This window comes from Vulpes lagopus, chromosome 1, assembly GCF_018345385.1.
Source record: "Vulpes lagopus strain Blue_001 chromosome 1, ASM1834538v1, whole genome shotgun sequence".
NCBI classification, from domain to species: domain Eukaryota; kingdom Metazoa; phylum Chordata; class Mammalia; order Carnivora; family Canidae; genus Vulpes; species Vulpes lagopus.
In genome coordinates, this window is record NC_054824.1 from 111180762 (window position 1) to 111208432 (window position 27671).

General features: G+C 43.9%; 1 protein-coding gene across 1 annotated transcript; it reads right to left on the bottom strand.

Moving 5' to 3' along the window:
- Positions 1–84: 84 nt before the first annotated feature.
- On the bottom strand, positions 85–27671 carry RAB12 (RAB12, member RAS oncogene family). The gene is made up of 6 exons (XM_041762373.1): positions 27164–27671; positions 10481–10541; positions 4194–4332; positions 3061–3150; positions 2484–2588; positions 85–1297 (listed from the first exon to the last, which is right to left on the bottom strand). Exons 1-6 carry the CDS (start codon positions 27669–27671, stop codon positions 1184–1186), a joined length of 1017 nt encoding a protein of 338 aa, XP_041618307.1. The 3' UTR covers positions 85–1183.

The window sequence follows — 27671 nt, forward strand, 5'->3', positions numbered from 1 at the left end:
CTCCAAAGATTAAGATGCGAAGCTTTTGAAAAATACTGTCTGGTGTACAATCTGCAACTCCACAAAGAAATGTGGCAACTCAACTGTCATTCATAAATACAAAATTTTATTTGCACTTCATTAGTGTAGAAAGACCACAATGCTTTTCATATCACAACACTCAAGACACGCCAAGTTATTCAAATACATAATTACTTATTTACCTTGACTAAACAAAACAGTGCAGTTTAATAAAAGATATACCAAAGATAGAGTTCACAAATTCATTATCAGACCAAAAAAAAAAAATTCTTTTGAACACAGTCTAGGCTTAATAGGAATAAGCTTCACCGTAAAGGGGAGAAGTTTTATCATTACAAAGGTATAGAATGTTTAGGTAAATACGTATGTTCTTTGATATAGTAAAATGTATCTCTTTAAAATTCCTTTAAACAGGATTTGTTTAGGACAGCAGCGTTGTTTTAAAATCTTCTTCTATAGTCTCAAAAACACTTCTTTCTTTATTGAATCTTTGCAGTTCTTAAAAGCACAGGGTTATGTCCAACAGGAAACCATGAGAGAGATTCTGCGGCCTTAGGACCAAGTCAAACCCCAACCCTCTAACTAGCAGTACTCTACGGTGACACTGACATTAATAAATAACCTTCAAATACGGCTGTGAATGGAGCTTTGCTTTGTGGCAGAAATACTCCCATACTTCAGAGATGCTACGTCTGGGGGAAATGTCTTGTAAATAAAGAAAAAGCACTTATGACAGCTTTATTTTTTTTCCCAAAAAGTCTTTAGTTTTACAAATTTTCTTTAAAACGGTAAGCAAAGCACCACTTTCTTTCTTATCAGAATGTCTTCGGTCCTCATACTATAATTAACGAGGACAATTATTTATTTCAAGAAACATTATACCTTTCATTTCTCCCATTCTTCATATTAGAAGTACTATGTTTCCCAGTGTATGTACAACAGATGCTGGGATAATGAATGAAATATAATTTGGAGGGAAATATGGAATTTATAACCAAAACTTACCCAGGATTGCATATTTGCATATTTACAAGTTAGTGTAGAGCTCTGACTTGGATTACAAAGTGCGAAAGGAAATCGTCAAAATGATTGTATTGTAGTGCAGAAGAGAACATTTTCCCCTTTCCAGGAATCATTTCCACTTTGTCTCCAAAGTAGCAAATTAACAGCATCGAACGTGTGGTCTTGGTGGAGGCAGTTCTGGTGGAATCTCGGGTTCTGGTTGTAACGAGAGGATACTATTGGACAACTCATTCCTTAAAATATCCAGAGGCATCTTAAGGACAAAGGAAAAAAGACAAACACATTTATTTAACCACGCGTTGTAGGTGTAAGTGCTCTGCAGACCACACAGTCACATGGGAGCAAAGGAGTTTCACATAAAGATCTCCAATCATCGATGTTGAACTAGACGCTCAAATATGAAGCCACAAAAATTAAAACCAGATTCAGGGTATTGTGTGTCACGCACAAACACTGGCCAGTCCTCGACATACTGCATGGTAAAAGAAACCGGATGGATCTACCTCATAAACGTGTATTTTCATAGAACTTTGTGATAATGGAAATCTAATGTATTATTAATACAGGGAAAAAATGGTTCTGCACCCTCAGGGGTAGCATTACTAAGGGAAGAAATAACTTCTCTTAACAATTAGATAAACAATCCTTTTATTTATTTATTTATTTTTAAGAGATTTTATTTATTTATTCATGAGAGACACAGAGAGAGAGGCAGAGACACAGGCAGAGGGAGAAGCAGGCTCCATGCAGGGAGCCCGACGTGGGACTCGATCCTGGAACTCTGGGATCACACCCTGGGCGGAAGGCAGGTGCTCAACCGCTGAGCCGCCCAGGAATCCCCTAAACAATCCTTTTATTAGGAGCTTCTGAATTATGTTTGGATTAGCAGATTATATGTAGTAACAACATAAACCCAAGGAAAGTTCTTTTTAAAAAATCTTTGAATTTAAGCCTATAGATGCTTGAAGAAACTGCTGTTCGACGATGCTGTCTAGCAATTTTCCTGCAACTTCGTGTCCTGGAAAGGCCTAGGGAATGGAATCAGGCCCTGCAGGGAGCACCGCACTGAGGGTGAGGCAGGGGCTCCCCCCAGGTCCCCACGGTCTGTATCTTAATTATTGTGGGAAAATGGGGAAAAAAACCAAAAGCAAATGTCAAACAAACACGGCCTGTTGTTATACCTGCTCCAGTCACTTCCTGCAACCATCTTTAGGGCTCAGCAAATCTACTGGACACCAACTGTGGACACGGAGACGCCCTGGGTGGGACACGGTGGCCACCACAGCTGGAAGCCTCCGGCCACCGTAACCATCTCACCTGCTTCTTCACTGCTGAGTGAGTACCTTGCTTCTCTTTCTAAGGAAAACATTATCAACCAAAGCATCATGAAGGGAACAAAAGGTTTCAGATGAGACAGCTGACTGCTGTAATTGTTTTACCTTTTTCAGAATGTCATCGACAAGCTTCAGAAAGATCTCGTCCACATTGAAGTTATCCTTGGCACTGGCTTCACAGAACCGCATCCCGGTTATCTGCTGCGCGAACTGAGAACACAGATTCACATTTTCCATGTGGCCTGCCATGCAGTGGTGCGTGCGGCCAGGTGGCCTGTGACTGGGGGAATCACAGCGTTCTGCGCTCTGGCTTTATGGGAGGAGGGCGCCAGGTTTTCAAAGCCCCGTTTACGCTCAAGGAGTTCAATTCTCCACGGAAGGGTGCAATACCAGAGCGCAAGTCATGAAAGCAATTTTATGGATTAAAGAACGTTTCTCTGTAGAAAATGTTGGGTTAGAGAACAATGTAGTATATACTGATGCAGACACTGTGCCCCCCCCCCCCCCCAATCTCGAAATGATCTTTAAAACTCCCTGCTCCTTTAAATCCAAACAAATGAGAAGGATGTGACTGTATAATTATTTGGCAATTAAAAAAACCATTTACTTAAAGAAAAAAATCTACCACCTGCTAACCGCACAACGTGTGGGCAGTGATGTCCCTTCTCCCCATTTCTCTCACCTTTTCACCTTGCTGCCTGGTGATCTCTCGGTCAGTTTCACAGTCCAACTTATTTCCAACTAAGAGAAGTTCTGCATCTTCTGAAGCATACTGTGGAATTTTAAAAGAAGCTGCATTTCAAAGGTGGGCAGTGTCATATACTGACAGAAAACGTAAACACGTCTGCTGCTTTGCGATCATTGTGCGTTCATCCACTCCCCCAGTCTCTGAGCAGTGGCCCTGTCCCCGGCCCTGTCCCAGGTGGGATCGACTCAGGTGGGGTCGGAGACTGTCCTCATGGGGCTTAGGGCTTTAGAAAGTGATGTGCTAGCAGGCATTATGAACCACAACACTCTGAGCCTCTGATGATAATTTCTAAGAATCTTCCAGAGCAAACGATTCACAAGACAGGCAAAGCCCTGTACTTAAAATGGCCATCAACTGAAGAAAGTCCAACAGAATAGATGGAGAATGAAATAAGTTACGGTACATAAAAAGAATGCAGCCATTCAGATAAACCCAAACCACCTATGCTTGGAAGAACATTAATAGCATGATAGGATATTCAGTGAAACAAGCAGGCTGCAGAACTACATGGTATATGGATTCAATTCAGTTTTTCAGAATGGCAGAACGATACATTTTTAAATTTATTTTTGTGCTTGATTTTCCAAATTTTTCTATCATGACAAGATTATCATTAATCTTATGATCAGAAAAAAGCTAGGTTTCTAAGTTCTAAAAAAACATATAGATACAGTAGGATCTCTCTTTAAAAAGACTAAATAAACTCTCTTGAATAACTCATTGAATTTTTGGGGGTATTCTAAACAACTACTTGAGACAGGCTGCAGAAAAGACACCTGGACAGTATGACCTTGGCCAAGTACTCAGGGGTCTCGGTCTCTTTCTCAGTGTGGCACGTGGGGAGCAGAACAGTGCCCGCCTGATGAGGCCTGGTGTGGACTGGGCAGGGCAAGTACTCGAGAAACTCACAAAAAGGTAAAAAGCAAGAGTCAAGTATGAAAAGGGGAGAGCATTTGATCTCAAGACCTCAGCAGATTCACAAACTGAGTACCTAATGGGGCCCTGATGCTTGAGGCCTTTCTATCTATGAGATTAATATAGGTCTCACAGGAAAAGGCAACACCTACCTTATCAATCATCTTCATCCATTTTGGCAAATCATCAAAAGTCTCCTTCTTAGTGATATCATATACTAGTATGATCCCCTTGGCACTTCTGTAATAAGCTGAGGTAATGCTGTTGAATCTCTCCTGACCTGCTGTGTCCCTACGAAATAGCAGCAAAAATCAGCTCCCGAATAAGAACCAGAGGGGGCAACTCCACCTTCCAATGTGAACAGGAGTGGAGGCCCCGCCCTGCCCCCCTGCAGGCTGATTCTAGTCACATCCATGCATATGCATCAGTATTAGTGGGGGTAGGGGGGTGAGAGGTAGTTTTTCTGAGTTACATTCAGACAAAAACAGTCCCAATTTCTCTCAAGATTTTGAAAATAAGAGAATAATGTGTAGAATGATGAAATTTAACACCATCTACAAACTTACAAACTTTTTTTTTTTTTTAAAGTAACCTCTATGTCCCATGTGGGGCTCAAACTCACAATCCTGAGATCGAGTCACATGTCTTATCAACTGAGACAGCCAGGCGCCCTACAAACTCTCTTCTAACCGACATCAATGGTTATATCTGATTTTTTGAGATGATGACCAAGACTCGCTTGCTAATGAAAAATACTATAAAATCAGTCTCATTATTTTCTTAAGTCTTTCTAAAACAGAAGAGGGGTCAAAGGGGAAGGTAGGACAGACCAGATAGTTTTGCAAATACGATGAAGTTCAATATTATCTGACTACTTTAAAAGCCAGAAGCTGTATTTATTCTCCAGGCTGAAGTCGATCATTTCAACGTGAAGAATGATGTAAGCTTATACTAATAGTGTACAGCAGCTGGCTAAGACATATTTTCTCCATCTAATAAGCCAAGAAACTGCTGAAACCCATCATGTATTTATGAATGAGCTCAATGGAGCAGGGCTTCTTATCTGTAGACAAATTTCTTTAAAGATGATCCGTAATTTAGCTCTTCCCACAGAACCCGAACTCAACAGCATGCTCCCCCTAGGGCCACGTGAGACAGGTGGGTCAAGCAGGCAGGAACATTGCCAGGGGGCAATGCGGTGAACAGATAGGGTTCTTCCTGAAAGGCCAGTCAGGGCTTCCAATGATGGGGGCATGTGGGTTTCCGCGGAGTGGACAGAATGCGTAGCTTTTCCCAAATGCATTTGACCAAAGACTACTTCTCTTGAGGTGCACTTTGTGGGACTGTATCCCTAAAATACTCTTCCCTTCAGCAATGATGGTATCACTGAGCTTGCCACCAAATTAGTTCACATTAGTGATGCCTGTTGTTATGCCAAATAAACACAAAAGCTTGTTGGCAAATTCATTTTCACATAAAGCAAAGCCATTTGGATATAAGGATCCCCTGCTGCTTTTGACTATAACACCCAAAAGGGCTGAGACCAGTCTGTTTCTGTCCAGCAGGGTCCAGCAGGGTGCCCAGCCCACAGCGTGCTGCCATTAAGCATGTCCTGAACAAAAGTTTACATGTTTAAAATATGGCAGTTGATGCCACTTTAAGGCAAAATAAACTATTTTTTGATCTAGAAATGCCATCTAGATAGATGGGAACTGAATTCTTCAAGATTCCTTAAAAACCTCAAAGACCACACTAATGGGCATCGCACCTTCAAGGTTAGTGAGAAGGAACTGATGCAGATACCACTTCATTTACACAAGGAATCAATGGATAAAATTGTTTCTGGAATCCTAGGCATACAGGAGTGTAACTAATACTTTTTTTGGGGAGATGGAGAGAGGCAGAGGGCGAGGGAAGACAGATTTTAAAGCAGGCTCCATGTCCAGCATGGAACTTGATGCTGGGCTTGATCCCACAACCCTGAGATCATGACCTGAGCTGAAATCAAGAGTCGGACACTTAAATGACTTAGCCAACCAGGTGCCCCTATAATTACTTTTGCATCAATAAAGAGTTAAATCTTTCAGAGCATGGTTTCCCACTCTATCACAAGTTACGGCTTGATCAAATTAGGATCTGATCAAATATTTTTAATGTCTTAAAAATATGCTGTGCTGTTTTGATACTGTTAAGAAACAATATCTCATTTCTTTAAAAAGGAAAAAAAACTACATTTTACTACTCTGAAATCTTTGGTGAGCACAATACTTTAATAGTTTAATAGAATAAGCCTTTATTCTAAGCAACTTTAATCTGGCTATTTAGCATAACTCAACTGACATTAATTTGCACATATTCAAAGAATTAGAATCTAGACACTGCGGGTTCCAACATAGTGAGATTAGAGATAACGGTTTCTTATTTTTATTTTTAAATGCTTTTATTTATTTAAATGTGGTATGAAGACCTGCCATGAAATCTTTAACAGAGTTTTGGATGTAACAGAGTATTGTTATGTAAGGCACAATGTCTTACAGCAGATTTCAAAAGTGTTAAAAAGCCAACAGTTGAAGAACAGGGAGAGTAAAGGGCATTTCTGATGGAGTTAAAAACACCTGTTGCCTGGGTGGCACAGCCAGGAATCTTAGAAACATTAAGAAATCAGCTGTCTCTGCTGGCTTTCACTCAGACAACAGAAGACAACAAGACCTCAAAAGGCAAATCTGAGGGATTCTAACACAAATAAGCCAGCAAGTTCAGTTTACAAAAACATTAACCAGCCAGTTAAGGAAACATTAACCAGTTTGCCACTCCCATGTCAAGTCATTCCTTAAATTCCACCTTTTGGTGTCTGGCTCTGAAGGCTTGGGATAGGAAAGCATCTTCCTTTAAGAAACGGACTATTCCTTATTTCCAAAATATGTGAGTTGTGCAAATATGCTGTCTAGTCCTCTGAAGCTCCTTTCCTTGATTTATTTCCCCTAATAAATAATCTGCTACTACATACAAAGAACAGGGAAATGAAATGCAGACACAGTTCAACAAGTACTTATTACAGATCTCCTATGTGTCAGCAGCATAAAAGTGCCACCAAGTTCCTACTTCTCAAAAAATGAGATGCTAAGAAGACACCAATGCACTGATGATGCTTCTTTCTGGGAAGATGCAGAATCCTATTATTTCCCTTCTTTATCTCCATAAATATGAGTTTTCACTGTCATGATAAAGAGACCACTCCTAGAGATTTGTAGGGTAGTAATGGCAGCTAAACTGTCATTTGCTGCAGCTGGAATAAGAGGTGATTATTTCTCTCTCTGCTTTTTGAAAAATTTTGAAAAATTTGAAAAATTTGCAAATTGAAAAATTCCTGCAATCCTGTTTCCCCAGTTTTGTAATATGACCGTGCTTTGAAAATTCAAAGATTCTTCCTTGCATTTAATATATCCACTTAAAGATGTCATTATTAATTTTCTGTGTATGAAATGTCTCACCTCATCCAAGCAGAGAATGGAAAATAAGCCTGATGTTGGCATAAGAACCAAATCCCCTACAGGGAAGACTGGCATGGTGGACGGGACAATATATGACACGTTAATTCCCTGTGTTTAATCTGTAGGACCGCATCTGAATGTCATTTCATGAAGCTATATTCTAGTTGACACACTTTGTTTTAGCTACACTTACATAAAGGCCTTACACACATACGTGAAGATACACTTTTAAGTACAGAGATGAGAAAGTGGTCCTCTTTTTCTGACCACAGATAATCCAGGGACTGAAAAAAAAAATGTGGCAATGATATAAAATGTAGCATAAAAGTGTGACAATGCCATCTACAGCTTATGGTATCTTAAACTTCAGGAACCTCTGGTTAATATTTTCTCATATTGGCTATATCCAGAAATCATCAAGAAAAAAAAATGCATTTCTTCTAATCAGATCTCTGTGAAAGCCAACTGGGAATGTTCATGGACTGACATTCTAGAAAATCAGAGCACAGCTATTATTAGCAGAGCAAGGCCGCTGAGGCTCTTTGAAGAACCCTCTCCAACTACACAGGCTCCTCCTGGGCCCTCAACTGTGATGGCAAAGTGGTGACAACACACCCCCAACAAAGCAGACCATGACAGCAACAGCACAGGCGTGGCTTCTGACTCTGAAAGGAGTCATGTATTAAATAGTGAACTGTGATTCCCATACTTGCTATCTACTATGTAACAATAAATGAAGGAAATTTATTCCTTTACATAAAGCACCTTGGATGGCACCAATCTTACTTTGAGTATTGTGTGATTAACAAGTGGTGGGCATTTTGGGGACATGTTATTCACTGTTGAAAACACCTTTGGGAAAACTTCAGTCCCTCCTTTCTCACTGAATCACTGGGATGCTCCCTGTGGAAAACGTGTCATCAACCTTTCAATACATTCACTGAATCTCGTTTTTCTCCCTCAGTTGTGTTCTTTGGAAGAGTCAAGGAGGGGAGTTAGGAGGAGGAGTTAGGTGGGGAATGTGTTTACATCCAAGAGAAATATGGTATCGGAGTGTCCTGTGTATTTCCTGGAACTGTACCAGCACACTTTTCCCCACAGGGTGGGATTCACAGGTGAGCCCTTTCAGATAAGATTCAAAGGCTCTGTCCTGAGATTCCAGAAGTATCCAATGTCACTGGCCCAGACATTAATGGGCTGAGTTCCAGGGAGCCACAGGACATCTGGACAGACTTTTTATAGGTTGGATTACTGCTGCCTGAGATGAAACCTGAAGTATGAAGACAGTAATTAAGGTATGTCTGCTTAGACAGGCCATGATGTCATCACTTAGACACTGCTGTCACTCACTAAGCAAGTTCCACAGGCGTTCTAATACTAGCTCTATCCCCCTGTGTTCAATAATCTCCTTCAGAGAGTATCTCACCCACAGGTGCTAGACAGAGGTGAAGTACCTCAGATGATCCTTTTATTTATTTTTAAAAGATTTATTTATTTATTCATGAAAGACACAGAGAGAGAGGCAGAGACATAGGCAGAGACATAGGCAGCGGGAGAAGCAGGCTCCCTGCAGGGAGCCCGATGCGGGACTTGATCCCGGAACTCCAGGACCACAACCCAAGCCAAAGGTAGATACTCAACTGCTGAGTCACCCAGGCATCTCCCAGATGATCCTTTTAAAGACTGTCTTTACCTTAGAGAGCTTATAATCAGAAACAACAGCTCATGTGAGAGATACTTTGTCATCACTTCCAGAGTTCAAAAACAATGGGCAGCAATACCAAAGTTTGTGGGCTTTCCAATTAAGGGCTAATAAAATGAACACCCATTTTTTTTGGCCATCATGTATTTGGGCAAGACTGTTAATGTTTCATAATCAAACCAAAAGCCCAAACTCCCAACCCCAAAAGTCTTCATAGTGGGTTATACAGTCGCAGGTGACCAAATGAAGACATTACCTCAGACACCTCCGGGAGGCAGCAATGCTGGCTGGGCTGCAGCTGTGCCCCACACGGGGGCACGGGTGAAGAATGAAGGCATGGCACTAACACTCAAGCATTAGGTGACCGATGATGCCACAGATGAGGCAGCAAGTAACGCAGATGAAAGCAAACACACACATGGTGGACAGACACTCAGAGCTGAGGTGGACCTGCAGAGGAGTTAGTAGGCTGAGTACACAGTAGCGGGGAGGTGAAGAACAGAGGGCATTCTCTGAGCCCCTCGGTGGTGCTACGGTTAAACCAGCACCGCATCTGCTCTGCACCCCGCAGGTCGTTTCCCATGCCCCTGGCGGGCCACTGGGAGCCCACAGAAAGCTCCTGGTGCCACACAGCTACCACATGGCTGGTTTAGCTGCTCTTGGTCATGACGTGAGAAGGGCGCTTCTCTTCAGAAAGCGGCCCTGGATTGATTCATTCCCAGTTGGTACAAGTGGGGCTTACATCATGTGGCACGAGCCATGCGTCCAGCGGGAGCATGCGCATCCCACAGTGATACTGCCACTGCAGCCCCCCTGGGCAGCCCCCACTGTCTCTGGGTGATCTGCCTCGAAACTGCACAGATCTTGTTTGGAACGTGATGGAATTTTTTTTTTTTTTTTTTTTTTTTGCATACTAGCCAACAAAAATCACTTTAAAAATGTGAAGACAAGCATTTGAGCAATCATCTTAGTGATGACAATTTTGCTAGTATGTCAAAATGATTTGAAAAGAGGCATCAAGGCTCCAAATTATTAAAGTGACATTCTCCTTTCACCACTCCCCACGTGCAAATGAAGTATGAAACAGGTAGACTTCCTAAATTTTCTCACTGTTTATTTTACTTAAAGATGAGCAAAGGAGAGGAAAGGTAGGAGAGGCAAGCCAGCTTGAACAGTTAATTTTATCAGACAGGCATACAGACTGTGAACATACATGGTGGTTACTGCGTGTAGATCCCCCACTTACCAGATCTGTAATCTGATTTTCTTTCCTCTTAGCTCTACAGTCTTGATTTTAAAGTCAACACCTGCAAATAAAGCAAATGAAAGTGAAGCAAAAAAGATGCAATTTGCTATAAAAAAAAATCCTATCTGTACGTTTTGTATCATCAACAGAAAAACAAAAAACGTGGTATCACTAAGTCCCAAAAGGAAAAGCAGAAGTCCACCAATACCTGTAACGTGGTCTATACTTCCACACAGAACTCTATGAAGTCAACCTAGGTTATATTTTACCCCAAACTACCTATGTAGCATTTGCTAATCGTAATATAATTTATTGCTACCACAAGTTTAACATAAAAGCCATTTAAAAATTGCGTTTGATAATTACATTAAAAATGGAATGGCTTTAAAAGAATGATATATTGGGGAAAATTCTTACAAAAAATGCTGGAAACTTAATCTTGGTTTCAGACAGCCTTAGTCTGAATTTAGAAATTACTGTATTAAATTCTATAGCATCCACAAAAAATTTAGTTAATATATAAACATGACTTCTTTATTACATTGTCAATAGCGTGGAACAAGAATTATTCCTAAAAACCTTACACAAGTTAACCTAACCAATTTTACTTTTTATTCATTTTAACACTGAGCAAACCATCATGTATCACTCACTGTCCCTTCCTAATCAAGCCCTTAAGTCTTCAGAGAATTTTTTTTTTTTTTTAAGATTTATTTATGATAGACACACACAGAGAGAGAGGCAGAGACACAGGCAGAGGGAGAAGCAGGCTCTATGCAGGGACCCTGACGCGGGACCCGATCCCGGAACTCCAGGATCATGCCGCAGGCTGAAGGCAGGCGCCAAACCCCTGAGCCCAGGGATCCCCCTTCAGAGAATTTCTTAAACCAAATTTCCATTTGTGTATGTTACCTTATATGGGTCTCGATTATAGAAAGCTTGTAGATTTCAAAACAATGTTTTTCACACAATTTTCGCAACAAACCAAAGGGATGCTGACTGAATTTGAGAGTTAGAGACATTCCCTACGGGAAGCACTTGGGCCTGCTCCTTGGGACCAAGGGTCACAATACTGCCGGGCCTCTGCTAGGCACCTCTGGCAGGCAGGGCCCGAGTCTGTCGGTGAGCGCTGTGCGCCACCCAGCGGGTAAGGACCCTGCTCTCTGGTTCTCCATCTCGGCATCTGAGGCAGCACTGCAAAGCCAGAGGATGTTCTTGAGGGGAAGCGAAAGACATGTGACTTTTATAATTAGCAACACACCGCAGACACCACTGCAACACCGAAAGACGTGTTTACAACTCGGGGCAGCAGGACAGGGGGGCGGCCGCCAGCTCTTGGCCTGTACAACACAGAGAAGTTGCAGGAATGGAAACGGTCACAGGAGAACAAAGCTAGAGAGTACCCTATGTTTTAATTCTTAATCTCTTACACCAGGCATAATTTCAAATGTCACTGAACGAAAGCTGGTTAATTCAATTTCACTTTCAGTTCTGGAAAGGATCTGCTCTTCAAAGTCAAATGACACTCTAAACCAGCCTTGAAAAAGGAAGCGTCTGTGGGCTACCAATATCCTCAGAGTTCCCGAATGACTCAATCATAGGGAAGCACATAACTTAAAGTGATATTCTACAAGGCACAAAAAACAGCCTGGAGAGATTTGTTACATCTTTATTTTATTTTATTTTACTTATTTTTATTATTTTTTAAAGATCTTATTTATTCATGAGTGACACAGAGAGAGAGAGGCAGAGACACAGACAGAGGGAGAAGCAGGCTCCATGCGGGGAGCCTAACATGGGACTCGATCCAGGGTCTCCAGGATCACACCCTGGGCTGAAGGCAGCGCTAAACCTCTGAGCCACCCGGGCTGCCCATATCTTGATTTTAAACAGGCACAGCTAAAAAAAAACAAAACAAAACAAACAAACAAACAAACAAAAAACAGGCACAGCTTAAAGACCAAATGCGGTCCTTCTGATATTAGCTGAAGTTAGGGCTTCCCCCTGTTGCTCTGCGAGGGCAAACTACAAATCAAATTCCTATTTTTGTCAGGACTACTATTTTGTTTCTGTTACTCTGAGGCTTTTTTGTTTTTAGGTTTCAGTAAAGGGGGCTGTAACTTTTGTAAAATTTGTCACAGTGGCTGCTACTGTTAAAAAGAACTGGCAGGTGATCCCTCTTTTGTGAGCTCTGCTCAGGGTCAACTAGAGGAATCCCCTGAAGCAGGCAGTGCCAAAAGTTTTGTTTACATTGTTTTCTCTCAAGAATTGTTCTGAGCCCTGGGTAACATTGACATTTTCACAATATTGTGATGTTACCCAGGGCAATTTACACATTTAATGCAATCCCTACCAAAATACCATGGACTTTCTTCACAGAGTTGGAACAAATCATCTTAAGATTTGTGTGGAATCAAAAAAAAAGACCCCAAATAGCTAGGGGAATATTAAAAAAGAAAAACACAGCTGGGGGCATCACAATGCCAGATTTCAGGTTGTACTACAAAGCTGTGGTCATCAAGACAGTGTGGTACTGGCACAAAAACAGACACATAGGTCAATGGAACAGAATAGAGAATACAGAAATGGGCCCTCAACTTTATGGTCAACTAATATTCGATAAAGCAGGAAACACTATCCACTGGAAAAAAGACAGTCTCTTCAATAAATGGTCCTGGGAAAATTGGACAGCCACATGAAGAATGACCATTTTCTTACACCAGACATAAAGATAGACTCAAAATGGATGAAAGATCTAAATGTGAGATAAGATTCCATCAAAATCCTAGAGCAGAACACAGGCAACACCCTTTTTGAACTTGGCCACAGCAACTTCTTGCAAGATACATCCATGAAGGCAAGAGAAACAAAAGCAAAAATGAATTATTGGGACTTCATCAAGATAAGAAGCTTCTGCACAGCAGAAGAAACAGTCAACAAAACTACAAGACAACCTACAGAATGGGAGAAGATATTTGCAAATGACATATCAGATAAAGGGCTAGTATCCAAGAGCTATAAAGAATTTGTTTTTAAAAAAAATTTTTTTAAAATTTTTATTTATTTATGATAGTCACACACAGAGAGAGAGAGAGAGAGAGAGAGAGGCAGAGACACAGGCAGAGGGAGAAGCAGGCTCCATGCACCGGGAGCCCGACGTGGGATTCGATACCGGGTCTCCAGGATCGCGCCCTGGGCCAAAGGCAGGCGCCAAACCGCTGCGCCACCCAGGGATTCCTATAAAGAATTTATTAAACTCAACAGCAAAGAAACAATCCAATCATGAAATGGGCAAAAGACATGAAGAGAATTTTCACAGAGGAAGACACAGACACGGCCAACAAACACATGAGAAAATGCCCCGCATCTCTGGTCATCAGGGAAATACAAATCAAAACCACAATGAGATACCACCTCACACCAGTGAGAATGGTGCAAATTAACAAGACAGGAAACAACAAATGTTGGAGAGGATGTGGAGAAAGGGGAACCCTCTTACACTGCTGATGGGAATGTGAACTGGTACTCTGGAAAACTGTGTGGAGGTTCCTCAAAGAGTTAAAAGTAGAACTACCCTACAACCCAGCAATTGCACTGCTGGGGATTTACCCCAAAGATAGAGATGCAGTGAAACGGCAGGACACCTGCACCCCGATGTTTATAGCAGCAATGTCCACAATAGCCAAACTGTGGAAGGAGCCTCGGTGTCCATCAAAAGATGAATGGATAAAGATGTGGTCTATGTATACAATGGAATATTACTCAGCCATTATTATTATTATTATTTTTAAAGATTTTTATTTATTTATTCATGAGAGACACAGAGAGAGAGAGAGAGAGAGGCAGACAGAGGCAGAGGGAGAAGCAGGCTCCATGCAGGGAGCCTGATGTGGGACTCGATCCCAGGTCTCCATCTCCAGGATCAGGCCCTGGGCTGAAGGCGGCGCTAGACTGCTGAGCCACCCGGGCTGCTCTTAGCCATTAGAAACGACAAATACTCACCATTTGCTTTGATGTGGATGGAACTGGAGGGTATTATGCTGAGTGAAGTAAGTCAGTCAGAGAAGGACAAACATTATATGGTTTCATTCATTCAGGGAATATAAAAAACAGTGAAAGGGAATAAAGGGAAAGGACTGAAAATATCGGTGAGGGTGACAAAACATGAGAGACTCCTAACTCTGGGAAATGAACAAGGGGTAGTGGAAAGGGAGGTGGGTGGGGGTGACTGGGTGATGGGCACTGAGGGGGGCACTTGGAGGGATGAGCACTGGGTGTTACGCTAAATGTTGGCAAATTGAACTCCAATTAAAAAAAAAAAAAAAGAATTGTTCTGAGCCTGAATACGTCAGACGCTCTTTTTCAATCTACTTGAACAACTTCTGCAGCTTTTAAGGATCCTATACCAGGACTCTTTTGTAACCACAAAATCTAATGAATAAAAAGTAACAGCTAAGAGTGTTAGTGTTCAAAATCAGGAAACAAGAGGTAATGTTATCACCTTTTGATTGTAAATACGTTACTAATTTTAACAGGAAAACAAAACAAAGATTAAGAATCTGGGGAGCCAAGATGAAGACTGTCTGGTTTCAGTGAGATTCATTACATCTTTACTAACAACAGAAAAATACCCAGTGGTGAAATCTAAAATTTCACAAAAGAAAAGAACCCATTAAGATAGCTCTCTCTCTTGAATGCAGTATCTCTTCCCACATTGAACCACCACTCAGTGGCTTATAAGGACTAGAAACTGACTCCAATTAATGGCTTGCAAACACTGGCTTGTAACAGTCTACAACTAAATATTTCTAAAAACCTTCTTACATGAAATAATAATAATAAAATCTCTCGATGTTGTCTATTTTAAGAATTAGCAGGTCATAAAAGTTACAACGATCCTTAATAGAAGGTAGAAAGTCCTCAATAACCTCAGATATTCAGTGGATCCCTTTTAGGAAAAGTCAGCACAGAGCTGGCCCGGAGAAGGAGCTGCTAGGATCAATGTCTACGAACAGGTAAGGGGCAGAAAGAGTGGCATCTCTACTTCCCGCCCTTGTTGAAAAACTGAAAACCCAGTTTTCTCCAGGTAATGTGACCAGTGGAGGCAGTCAGCCCTACCATGAGTTGATGGGGACAATCCCTGCCCTTAAAGGGCTTAGTCATACTGACCTAAATCAACACCCCATGCAATTGGCAAAGAAGTGTCTTTCTTTGCTGGTCTCTCTTCTTAGAGAACCTCCTTATCTGCCCAGAAACCTTTTACATCCCACGTGATTCCCCATCTGAACCTTTCTGCCTGCCCCACAGTCCTATCTGTGCACTCTGGTCTCAGACCTGCACTCTCTCGTATCTCCTATCACATCATTCCTTCTTTGTTGCTTGGTGTCTCCCCTGAGGACGGTCATCTCTGACTCCCTATAGCCCAGGACACTGCCTGGTACACACTAGCAACTTAGTAAATCTGATCAATGAAAGACACCCCCTCTTCAAATCCTGGACATGTAAGGAAAATGCTATTTTTGGAAAAATTAAGGAATTCAGGACTGATTCATAAAAACAAAACAAGACAACAAAACTCACACAAAACACTTTAGTAGAAAGGAAAGGCAGATGTTCTGAGTGACAGGTGCCGGGCACATAGATGTCGCCCTAGAAATGGAATATTTCATTTCCCCTACAATTCCCTTTAAGGTAAATCCTTAAAGGATAGGGCAGTCCTAATAATATACTCATATCCTCTCCCTGCATTCGCTCATCCCGGGGTAGTATTATGGTAATAGTTCATTCAGTCATGTAGATGGGAAGTGGTCCACTAAGTGAATCATTCTGGCAACAGAAGCTTACCTTCTTTAAGCTTACTAAGGCTATGAAAGTCTTTCAAAAAATATTTTAATCAGAAAGGACACAATTCACAGGGCTAAAATTCCTGTATCAATGGGCACAGATAGTTCTGTTTGAGTTACCACGTGTTCCTGATCTTACTTTTCTTTAATAACAATGATGGCGGACATCTGTCAAGCCCTCCGTGCTGACTCGGGATCCTATAGCAGCCCAATGAGGTGGGCATTAGTATCCTCATTTTACAGAGGGAGACACCAGTGTAGGCAGAGGACAAGGTATCTGCTTTAAGGTTATATCACATGCTGGCTGAGTGCCAGACCCAGATTCAAATTTATAACACTGGCTGCAATGAAAACTGGTTATAATAAGAGTCATATGCATGGAAAAAAGGGAAAGGTGTGAAATGTTCTGTAAATGACCCAGAACCACCCTAATCGAGCTGTTAAAGAACAAAGCTGAACTTTGCACTTGGCCTTCTTTGTATTTATCTTTCATAAATCTTTGCAATGGCATAAAGAATTGGCATACTTAGTGCTGATAAGATTTCTAAGTTCCCCTTAAGGCAAAACATTTCTAAAACATTACCATATTTCTTTCTGCCAGGCCATAAGAAGTTACAAAAATGGAAGTGGCAAAAATAAACAGAAGCTTCTTTCTTCACATTCCTTTCCAGCAAAAAGCTAAACAAATAAAAGCAAGATTAACACCATGATCCACACCTATGATTACAGCCCAATGGTCTTCTCCCTTTTTTCTTCTTTGCCTATCTCCCCTATACCCGCAAGATCTGATTTTCTTTTACTTCATACTTTTAGGAGGTTGAAAGATTTCATAGTCTTTTAAATAAATTGTTTCAATTCAAAAATGGTTGTGATGTTACTGCCACTTTATAATAACTATCTTAAGTTAATACAGTGGCTTTTCTTCCAAGGATATAGATTTTATATGGAGTCATCCAATTTTAGACATGATATTTCTACTAAGGGAGAAGATTTCCGGCATTTTCACTGAGTTGAGAGTAAGAAAATAAATTAAGAAAAGAGTCAAAGTCACATAGAGGTTAACATTGGAAAACGAGTCACTCAAATGTGGGGCCAGTCTTCTGCTTAAATGCCACCTACCAGAAGACAGAGTACAACAGAAGTCCCACAGGAAAGCACCATATAAAGAAGTCAACGCAACAGAAACCAAGTGCTCTGATTGCAAAATATTCAGTGGTAGGTACTATTATTAAAATATGACGGTACCTGGCCTGAAAGAGATGCTATGACATTATAAATGCTCATCAGGGGATGCCAGGGTGGCTCAGGGTGATCCCGGGGTCCTGGGAACAAGTCCTGCATGGGGCTCCCTGTGGAGAGCCTGCTTCTCCCTCTGCCTCTCTCTCTGCCTCTCATGAATAAATAAAATCTTAAAAAAAGAAAAAGAAAAAAAACCACTCATCAGGCCTGAGGACATGAAATCTCTATCTTATCAGTAAGATCTGCCTCTTTCATCCCAAGCTGGACAGGCCACCATCAAGTAGAGACCACCGGTGTCTCCCCATCCCTGACACACACAGCACATGGAAATAGCCTCACACTCGACTGGACAAAGACAGGGGTACCATAAACACCACGAAGCAGGGAGGAGTCTGAGGTGACTGACTTCGAAAGACGGGCAGGGAGGGGAAGCAAGTGGGCCCCACAGAGCCCATCAGGATGGGCAGGCAGCTGCGTTTTCATGAAGTATATACACTTAGGGAAGAATTTCATGGGGGGGGGTGTCCCCTTCATAATAAAAAGATTAACAACTCTTTTATGCTGTTTACTATGCTTCAGGCACTATTCTAAGGGCTTTACGTCCATTAATTCACTGCAGTGTATCCTCTTAACAATTTTATGAGGTAGGTATTGTTGTCCCATTCTACAGATGAAAACACTGAGGTCAGGGGCTACTACCTGCCCAGAGTCACGAAGCTGTAAGTGTTAGGGCATGAATTTGAACCCAGTGAATGGTGCCAGGCTGTGCTCCTCCAGCCCCACTGGGCAGCCTCCTCTGATGATGAGAAAAGGAGGGGACAGCTGGAAGGTTATAAACATCATTTTAATATTAGTTTTGCATAGTTAGAGAAATATTTTTAAAAAGTAAGAGGGGGGCACCTGGGTGGCTCAGACAGTTAATGATCCTGGGGTCCTGGGATTGAACCCCACGTTGGGCTCTGCTCGGCGAGGAGCCTGCTTCTCCCTCTCCTTGCTCTCTCAAATAAATAAATAAAATCTTAAAAAAACAAGTAAGAGTGAAGTTCACGGCTTCTTGGACAGACAGTTCCTGCACCAGCAAGCCTTCCTCTGCTTCCTGGTTACAGGCAGACAGACCCCTCTCTGAAAAGGCAGAGTTAACTTCCCTTTGGTCACAAGAGGAAAAGCATATTGAGTGAGGGGAGGAGAATCTGGGGGAAGAAACCCCAAAACTTAGATGATCGACAGAAAATATTACAGAAAATATCAGTAATATTTTCTTCTTATGCAAAAAACATTAACTTGACTACTAATATTGGGTTCATAAAAGTGCAGGGACTGTCAAAAGTATTTTGCACTTTACCCAGGTCATGTGTTTACATTTCCCTTTTAAAGATCTGCTTATTTGTTTTAGAGTGAGCACGTGTGCGTGTGCGGGGAGGGCAGAAGGAGAGGACAAGAATCTTAAGCAGGCTCCCTGCAAAACATGGGGCCCCATGTGGGGCTCGAGCCCATGACCCTGAGATCATGACCTGAGCTGAAACCAAGAGTCGAATGCTTAACTGACTGAGCTACCCAGGTGCCCCTACGGTTCCATTTTCACATTCACCTATATATTCCACTATGTATCTCTAAAGGATAAAGATTCATTTTGGAGCGTTCCAGAGTTTTTGCATCTATGGTATGAATGAGGAGAGAACACAATTGACGTTTATAATTTTCTCTTTCAGGCCAGGTACCTAAGATATTTCATCCCCATTTATTCTTGTAGCCTGAGATACGAAAAGCATGGAAGCCCCCTACTTCTTTCTTTCCATGAATGAGGAAAATGAAATTAAGCTGCTCTCTTAAAGACACACCCACACGTCGTGGTAGGGCAGATCCAGGGACCCTGCATCTACCTCTGAAATTCATTCCTTCCACTTGTCACACGGCTGGGGGTGAGGGCAGAAGGGCATCTAGGAGGAGGAGTGGCCAGGGAGAAGGCACAGTGCTTTGCTTTAGAAGTGAAAATTTGGTTGTAGGTGTGGTTCCTTAACAGTCAGGCCTGGGGAGGGAGAGGAAGCAAGGTGAACACCAAGGCTCTTCACAGAAGCCAGTCCCTTCACTGGGGTCCTGAATGCTAAAATATGGTTGGGAAAGCTAGGAGAATTTTATTCGTCAGCTACTTCCACCATAGGCCTGCCTGGTGTAGAGTTGCAGGCCATTATTTGGTTTTGTTAACTCAGAAGGCATTTCGTAAGCACCAGAAACCAAACAACGGAGGCTGTCGGATTTTTTGGGGAAGAGGTTTTCAATGGAATATAGTGTTCTGTTAGGGCTGCACTGTGTTTTTGGGTTTTGAAGGATAAGGAGTTTTTGAAAAACATAATCACATTCAACTAAGGGCACTATTTTAGGTCTGTAGGTTTGGTTTTTCCAAATGTAAAAGATGTGCAACAAAAGGACAAAAGGAGAAAAATCAATTTCTTCCTCTGCTCACTATAGCAATATAGCATTTTACCTCTTTTCTAACATTTTATTGTGGCCATCTCCATGACTCCCTCCCTTGCCCTTCTGAAAAGGACAAGCCCGGTAAGGAGGTGTTAGCTTTGTGCCCTATGAGATGGCTAGTGGAATGGTATCTTACATAAATACAACAGTCTGATAATACCTGCAGGAAGGACTCACTATATAAAGCTACACTTTCTTTACAAATGCCAACAAATGCTTAATGAGAACAATGTATCTGGCACTCGAGGCTGCAGAATAATTTGGACTTAGCAGTTCTCAGAGGAGCCTACTCTGCCTTCTGAAGCCAGTTCTAAGATCTGCTAGCAGATTGCTCCTGGCGGATTCCTGGGAGCTGGAGGGAGAGAGGCAATCTCTAAGAATCTGGATCTTTATCATGCATAATGAAACCTTTCTTCTTCCGTGCAGCACAGTGACAGAAAGGCTGAATGCACTTAAGCCAGGTCTTTAAATAGATTTTTATTCAACTTAAACAACCAGACGGCAACTACATTTCCATACTTTCTTTGAAAGCTGACTATTCCACAAGAAGAGACGTGCTCTGCACAAGCCTATCCGTTTGCACCAAGTTCATTAAATAAATCAAGCTAATGACAATACATAGCATCTGCTGTTTTAAAAACGAAATGTTAACCATTTGCATCTGTTCCTTTCACACTCACATCTCCCTGAGTCATCGTGTTACATCATTCTGGCAGGGGAGTGAGACAGCACTGGAGAGGTTCGGCACTGGGCTCTTGGGGTGGGAATTCTGGACTACTCTCCCTAATTCTCTTTTAAGTGAAACACTTAGGCAGATTAGCCATGGCATGGAAGACTGCATAGGAGCAAACAAGAGCAAAATAAAATACACAATTTAGTATTTTCATCCAGAATTAGATGCTCCTTCTGGGTTTTCCAGCAAAAATGTCTGACCTGTTTTCAGAACGAAGCACAAGCAGTTGGCTTCCCCTGACAGCGGTTCCACTGCTTTCAGGTAAAGCTGACCAGACTTGTGGGCTGCATTTCATCCAGCATGGCCCCTAATACTCAAGGCCAGACCCACAGAAAACCGTTTCTGCGGGGGACTGACATTCAGCTGTGACTGAAATACAGTCACCTACCTGCACCACTAAGTTCCCTGCCCATGGCACAGGGGTCCTCAGTGTGCCTTCAGCTTAACTCTGGACTCAAAAGGGATGAGTCCAGCAAAGAGAACACAAGGACTATGCCAGCACCTCGGTGAAGACAGGGCTTCAGTAAAGAACCATCACCCATGACCAGACACTCAAGGGCCAGCTTGTAGAGTCTAATGCATTGATGCACAATGATAAAAATGAAGAATGGTAAGGTAGTCAGTCTTTCCCTTTTTTTTTTTTTTGTCTACTTTTTTTGAAAAGTTGGTGACAGACTTTCAAAAATGACTTTAGTTGCAAAATAAAATAAACTGGCAATCCTAGGTTGGGATCCTAGTGCTGGGGGAAATTTTACTGCCCAGGAAAATCAGAATTCTAGTCTAGACTGCCTTCCTCCTACTTTTCCTTATTCATATATGTAGAATTTTGGATAATTTTAATGAATATGCTGTGAAGGCCGAAGATGCTTTAAAATGGCTATTTAGGTAAGAAATCCAGTTCTTAGAGCATATTTTGAAATCCCAGAAGGCAAGCGATGAGTGATGACAGTGGCATAAAGAAGTCAATTTCACTGACACTGTAGATCAATGACATCACAGGCCTGCAGGGGGACTAGATTCCATTAGGTTGTGAAGGACTCTGTGGTGTTTGATTCTGAGTCAGAATTTTCACAAAGCAAAGTAACTTTAAATCTCAGAGTAAGCTAAGGAACAAACAGAAACAACTCACTTGTAGCCCTGGCCCTGACCACTAGCTGACCAGCTGTGTCACAGCGGGTAAGCTGCTTACTTCTCTGAACCTTCACTTACTCATCTGTAAAACAGGAATAATTTTCAGGATTGCTATGAGGATCAGTGTCCCTTTTGCTGGCACATTTTAAATATTCAATAAATAGTAGCTACTGCTAAAAGAATGTTACATTTGTATGCACAGACCACTAAAATACTTCTCTAAAGACACAAGCCAGTTGGTGACAGAGCCTAAATCACAAGCCCCAGTTCCTCCTCTCACTCTAGTGCTTTTTCTAGAATGTAATGCTGCCGGTGTGGGGGTGAAAGTTGGTGCTACCTGGTAAAACCATTTTAATTCAAACAAAGTTAACAGCTAGAAATAAAGGAGGCTGAGAAATGTAAATTTTGTAAGTTTTCTTGTATGTTAGATAGTTGTAAAGTTCTATAGCATAACTAATTTGTTTCCATTTCTTAAACTTCTAAAAACTGCTCCAGTACTTTTTTTTTTTTTTAAGTAATATATATACCCAGTGTGAGGCTCAAACTCATGACCCTGAGATCAAGAGTCATACACTCTTAAACTGAGCCAGCCAGGCGAGCTTGCCCTTGTACTTTTCAAAGGACCTGTCAAATTATGCTAATTATATCAGGCTATTCAATTCCATGGATACAAAATCCCACTTGAAAATAATACCCCATCTAGACAATTTCCATTACATAGGTCAATTAGTGAATAGTCTTTTAAAAAAATTTTACTTAAAAAAATTTTTTTTAAGTAAATACAGTCTTTTTAGCTTTTCATATCCTGGTGAATTTTGTGTTTTAAATCAAATCAATTTCTAATTTGATAAAAAACAAAAAAAAATCAACATTTTGCTCATTTATAATTTCACAAAGTTCTTTATCTCAAATCTCTTTAAGTTTCCACTATAATCTTTTAGAGAAAGTTCAAGTGAGTCTGATCCTCTACAAAAAAGCACTCGCTGGAGCCACTCTTCTAACCTCTGAATTACATGAGGCCGTCACTTCAGTGACCCACCTGGGTTGGCACATACTCAGATTCCTCCCTGCCACGCTCTGGGGGCCTGGGGTCCTTTCCAGACTCTGCTGGCCTGAGCAGCACACATCTGCAAGCCCAGACAGGGAAAGGCAAAGTCCGCTGTGGAAGAGAATCTTTCTCTATGTGGATCCAACTGTACTACCTGAAAAACTGGCCTCAGGAGGACAATCAGCCTGAGCTAACTGCTCAGCCGGTAGGCATTCAGGTGAGGCAACTCCAATCCTATACCACACCCAACACTGCATTTAAATACCATTTTTATAAAGGAACTTGGGGAATGAATTCATCTTTACAGCATTCCAATTAGGAGGGAGCCTTCCAGACAACAAGCCCTCTTCCTACTCCCCCCATTGGAGGGGCTTCCACTGCATTCCTCAAAAATTCCATACACATCTCCAACACTGCTCTTACCAACATAGGTCATCCTGCTCCCCACAGGCTCTGAGCCACTTCTGGACAGAGACCACATGTTCTTTACCACTGAATCTTTGGTGGATAGCATAGTACCTCACACCCCGTAGGTGCTCAATAAATGCTCTGACAGCTAGAAGGAAAAGCAATTGTGAGGCAGAGATGGAAGGGGGACTGACTACTTAGGTTTCCTGAAGGGTCTTATTACTGTGGATCAGACCAGAGGTGATCAACTTTCTCTGAACGTCCCACAATTAATAAACACTTACCAGCCAAGTACTATAGGCTATGCCTGGAAGAAACAAAAATGAGCAAGGCAAAAACCCAATCACAAGGAACCCCACAGTGGTGGCAGTGTGGGAGATATGTGAAGTGTATATATTTATGTTTGCCAAAAGGACAGAGAACCAAACTGCCTGGTCTCCTTGCCTCCTGTTTCTTCATCATTCCCAAATAAATATCCTATGTAATCCTGCCAAATTAGCTTCACTGTCTCCATGCCAATGCTATATTCAGAGGCCTTTCCAGATCCAGTTGCTATGGATAAGGTCCATGCTCCTTAGCACGGCAGTCAAGGTCTTAAAGCCTTATTCCCAATGTCTACTAATGAGTCTTTCCCAGAATGTGGCTATGAGATTGAGATTTATACTAAAAATATATATATATTTGGACTTTGTCCCCATTCCAGTCCCAGAGCTCCTAGAACCTTTGGAATTTTCTAGGGAGAAAATTATAAAGGTGACTTTTGGAATGCCCCAGATCACCAAAAGATGGGGCCTTGTCAACAGAAGAACCAACTAAGTGATTGGAGGGTCTGAATTTTTGTCCCCTGCCCCAAGGAGGGTAAAGGGGTCGGACACTGATTCTTATCACAAATGGCCAATGGTTTAACCATGCCTATGTAATGAAGCCTCTATAAAATCCCAAAGGGCAAGTTTAGAGCTCAGGGGCTGGTGAACACGCAGTATTTGGGGAGAGCATCATGCTCGGAGATCATGGAAACACTGGGCCCCTTCCTGAATTACATCCGTTTATAATTACCTGGTAATCTAGTAAGTAGATTTCTCTGAGTTCTGCCAACTGTTCTGACAAATTAATCAAACCTAAGGAGGTGGTTTGTGGGAACCTCTGATCTACAGCAGGTCAATCAGAAGCACAAGTGAAAACCTGCAGTTGCTATTGGCTCTGAAGGGGGAGCGGCGGGTAGGAGTAGTTCCGTACAACTGACCTCTTAGAGTCTGCTTAGAAAGCCCTTCTTCACCTGTTCTTTCCCACTCTAAAGTACATCTTTGCCCACCTCCTAACCCCCTCCGCCCACCTAACCTCTCATTTCTTTACCTATCAGTGCTTGTGCTAATTCTTATCATGCAGTACAACTATATTATCCCTCATTTTTATAATATATTAAGTGTGCAGCTATAAAACTGATACTTCTGAATTGCTTTTAACTCTACTTACATCAGGTACTAAAAACTACAATGTAAACCTCGTTTTTTTTTTTTTTTTTTTTTTTTTTTTTGGTAAACCTCATTTGATCGTTAGTAACTCCCTATCCTCTATATGATCCAAGACTGGATATTAAAACAGGTATAGGTATGCTACTCAATTATGATAGCATGGTCCCAAGGGCATCACTTTAAAAACGAAGGATACAGAGAACGCAAGTATGTCCCAAATAGTCTATTCCAAAAAAAGGACCAAGGGAAACACTTCTCAATGGCAAAACAAAAAAGACAATATGAAATCAGGGTTTAATTTTCCAACGAGACAATGGAAATGTATACTGATCTGTTACATGACGTTTAAAAACCAATTCTTGGGCAGCCCAGGTGGCCCAGGGCGTGATCCTGGAGACCCGGGATCGAGTCCCACGTCGGGCTCCCTGCATGGAGCCTGCTTCTCCCTCTGCCTATGTCTCTGCCCCTCTGTGTGTCTCTCATGAATAAACAAATAAAATCTTAAAAAAAATAAAAATAAAAATCAATTCTTTCCCAAATTGTACTGCCTTGACTACCACTGGTTACAGTGCTAAATATGTGTACAAGTACATGGTAAGATACTTTTAATTCTGTATTTCAAATTTAAATACTACTCAAGGTTTCTTGGACCTCCCTGGGGAAATCCTTTATTGACCATCACTGAAGGTGACTGCTCTTTACTTTGAAGACCTACCTCATCTATGTGGTTCCCCTAGTTCTGACAGCTTTAAGGGGTTTTCCACTGAAAAAACTATGACCCACACCAACGTGACAAACCTCAATTCCAAGTCCTGAAATCTGACTTCATTAAAAAAAAACTTCCCCTGTAGTTTCAATTTTAGATCCTGAGGACAAAATGCTTTCTGACCTGGAGAGTTACTGTATTTACTTCACTGCCGAACTTCACCCATCCAGGTGATTCTGGAAGACTCCTCCCCCCATTTCAGCAAGTCCAGGGTTATTTGAGGTCATGGACAAATACAGCTGCAGTCCCTCTGACCCTCACTGACAGTTAAAACAAGGAATTTAGTGTAGTTTTAGTCTTAATACTCTCCATAGATCCTCCACAGGGAATTTCAAACTTCATTATTTCAGCGCATCGGAAAAGTGAGTCCAAAATTAGCAAAATAAGCCCTGGTTCCCGAGCACCGGAACTCTCTCCGCATGACCCACTTTGGCCATCCAGCCGGGCGCACAGCCGCAACTTCACTACACCGCCCGCCTGCTTCCCACCTCGCATCACCCCTTCTCTTGGGTGAGAACGTGAAGCCCAGGAGCTTTCCGTGGCCTCTCACACCGTCCCCGAAAGCTGAACGGGACCAATGCATCACCCTCATCTCATGACCGCCCTTGCACGGGGCGAAAGCGGACGCAGGCTCGACACCCAGCTGGGGTCAGGGACGCGGGAGGGGCGCGAGGGGTCGTGCCGCGGAGGACAGAGGCCGGGAGGCCCCAGGGACAAGTCTGCGTGGGGACCACACGAACATCTCGGTCTGGCTTTAGGAGAGGATCAGGGACGTCCCCTGGGGCCGCCGCTCCCCCTAAAATTCACGGAGAGGCCCAACCGCCGAACGCAAGGCCACCCGGCAGGGGGGCGGGGGGAGGCTCACAGGCGAGGAGACGACCGAGGCCGGCAGAGCCGGGGCAGCGGCCCCGGGCACCGCGGGAGGGCACGGCCCAGGGCACCGCCGGCCCCGGACACCGCGGGAGGGCACGGCCCAGGGCACCGCCGGCCCCGGACACCGCGGGAGGGCACGGCCCAGGGCACCGCGGGAGGGCAGCGGCCCCGGGCACCGCGGGAGGGCACGGCCCAGGGCACCGCCGGCCCCGGACACCGCGGGAGGGCACGGCCCAGGGCACCGCCGGCCCCAGACACCGCGGGAGGGCACGGCCCCGGGCACCGCGGGAGGGCACGGCCCAGGGCACCGCGGGAGGGCACGGCCCAGGGCACCGCCGGCCCCGGACACCGCGGGAGGGCACGGCCCAGGGCACCGCCGGCCCCGGACACCGCGGGAGGGCACGGCCCAGGGCACCGCCGGCCCCGGACACCGCGGGAGGGCACGGCCCAGGGCACCGCCGGCCCCAGACACCGCGGGAGGGCACGGCCCCGGGCACCGCGGGAGGGCACGGCCCCGGGCACCGCGGGAGGGCACGGCCCAGGGCACCGCAGGAGGGCAGCGGCCCCGGACACCGCGGGAGGGCAGCGGCCCCGGGCACCGCCGGCGGGGCACGGGCACCGCGGGAGGGCAGCGCCGGCGGCGGGGGGGGGGGGGGGTTGGGTCGGGTCCGGCCCGGCCCCGGCGCCCTTGCCCTTACCCACGGTGGACTTGCAGGCCTCGCAGAAGGTGTCGTCGGTGAAGCGCTCCATCAGGCTGGTCTTGCCCACGCCTCGGGAGCCGATGATGATGACCTGCAGCTTGAAGTCGGCCGGCCTGGGGGGCTGCTTCCTCCGGCGAGCCTGGCCGCCCGACAGCGCCGGGGAGCCCGCGCCCAGGCCGCCGCCGCCCCCCGCCCGCCTCTGCAGCGCGGCGCCCGGATCCATGCACGCATACGGCTCCCGCTCGGCCCGCCGCCCGCCGCCGCCCGCTCCCGGGCCGCGCGCCCCGGGCCCCGGCGCCCCCTCGGCCTCCGCCGCGCGCCGGGGGTCGGCCCCGGGCTCGGCGTCCGCCCGCTCGAGCGGCCCCGGCGGCCCGGGGGCTCCGCGCTGAGGCTGCGCCTCCGGCCGGCTCCCCGCGCCCGCGTCCCCGCCGCCGCCGCCGCCGCTGCCGCCGCCGCCGGGAGAGGAGGAAGGGAAGCAGCTACTTCGCAGCAGCGGCAGCAGCAT

What these genes read in the sequence shown, in the direction of transcription:
- RAB12 (XM_041762373.1), bottom strand. Translation starts at nt 27,671, where the DNA reads ATGCTGCTGCCGCTGCTGCGAAGTAGCTGCTTCCCTTCCTCCTCTCCC. An exon ending in CCAGGCAGCAAGGTGAAAAG is followed by an intron (nt 2,589 to 3,060) that starts GTGAGAGAAATG and finishes CTGTGTTCTCAG; the next exon opens with TTCGCGCAGCAGATAACCGG. An exon ending in TCGATGACATTCTGAAAAAG is followed by an intron (nt 1,298 to 2,483) that starts GTAAAACAATTA and finishes TTTGTCCTTAAG; the next exon opens with ATGCCTCTGGATATTTTAAG.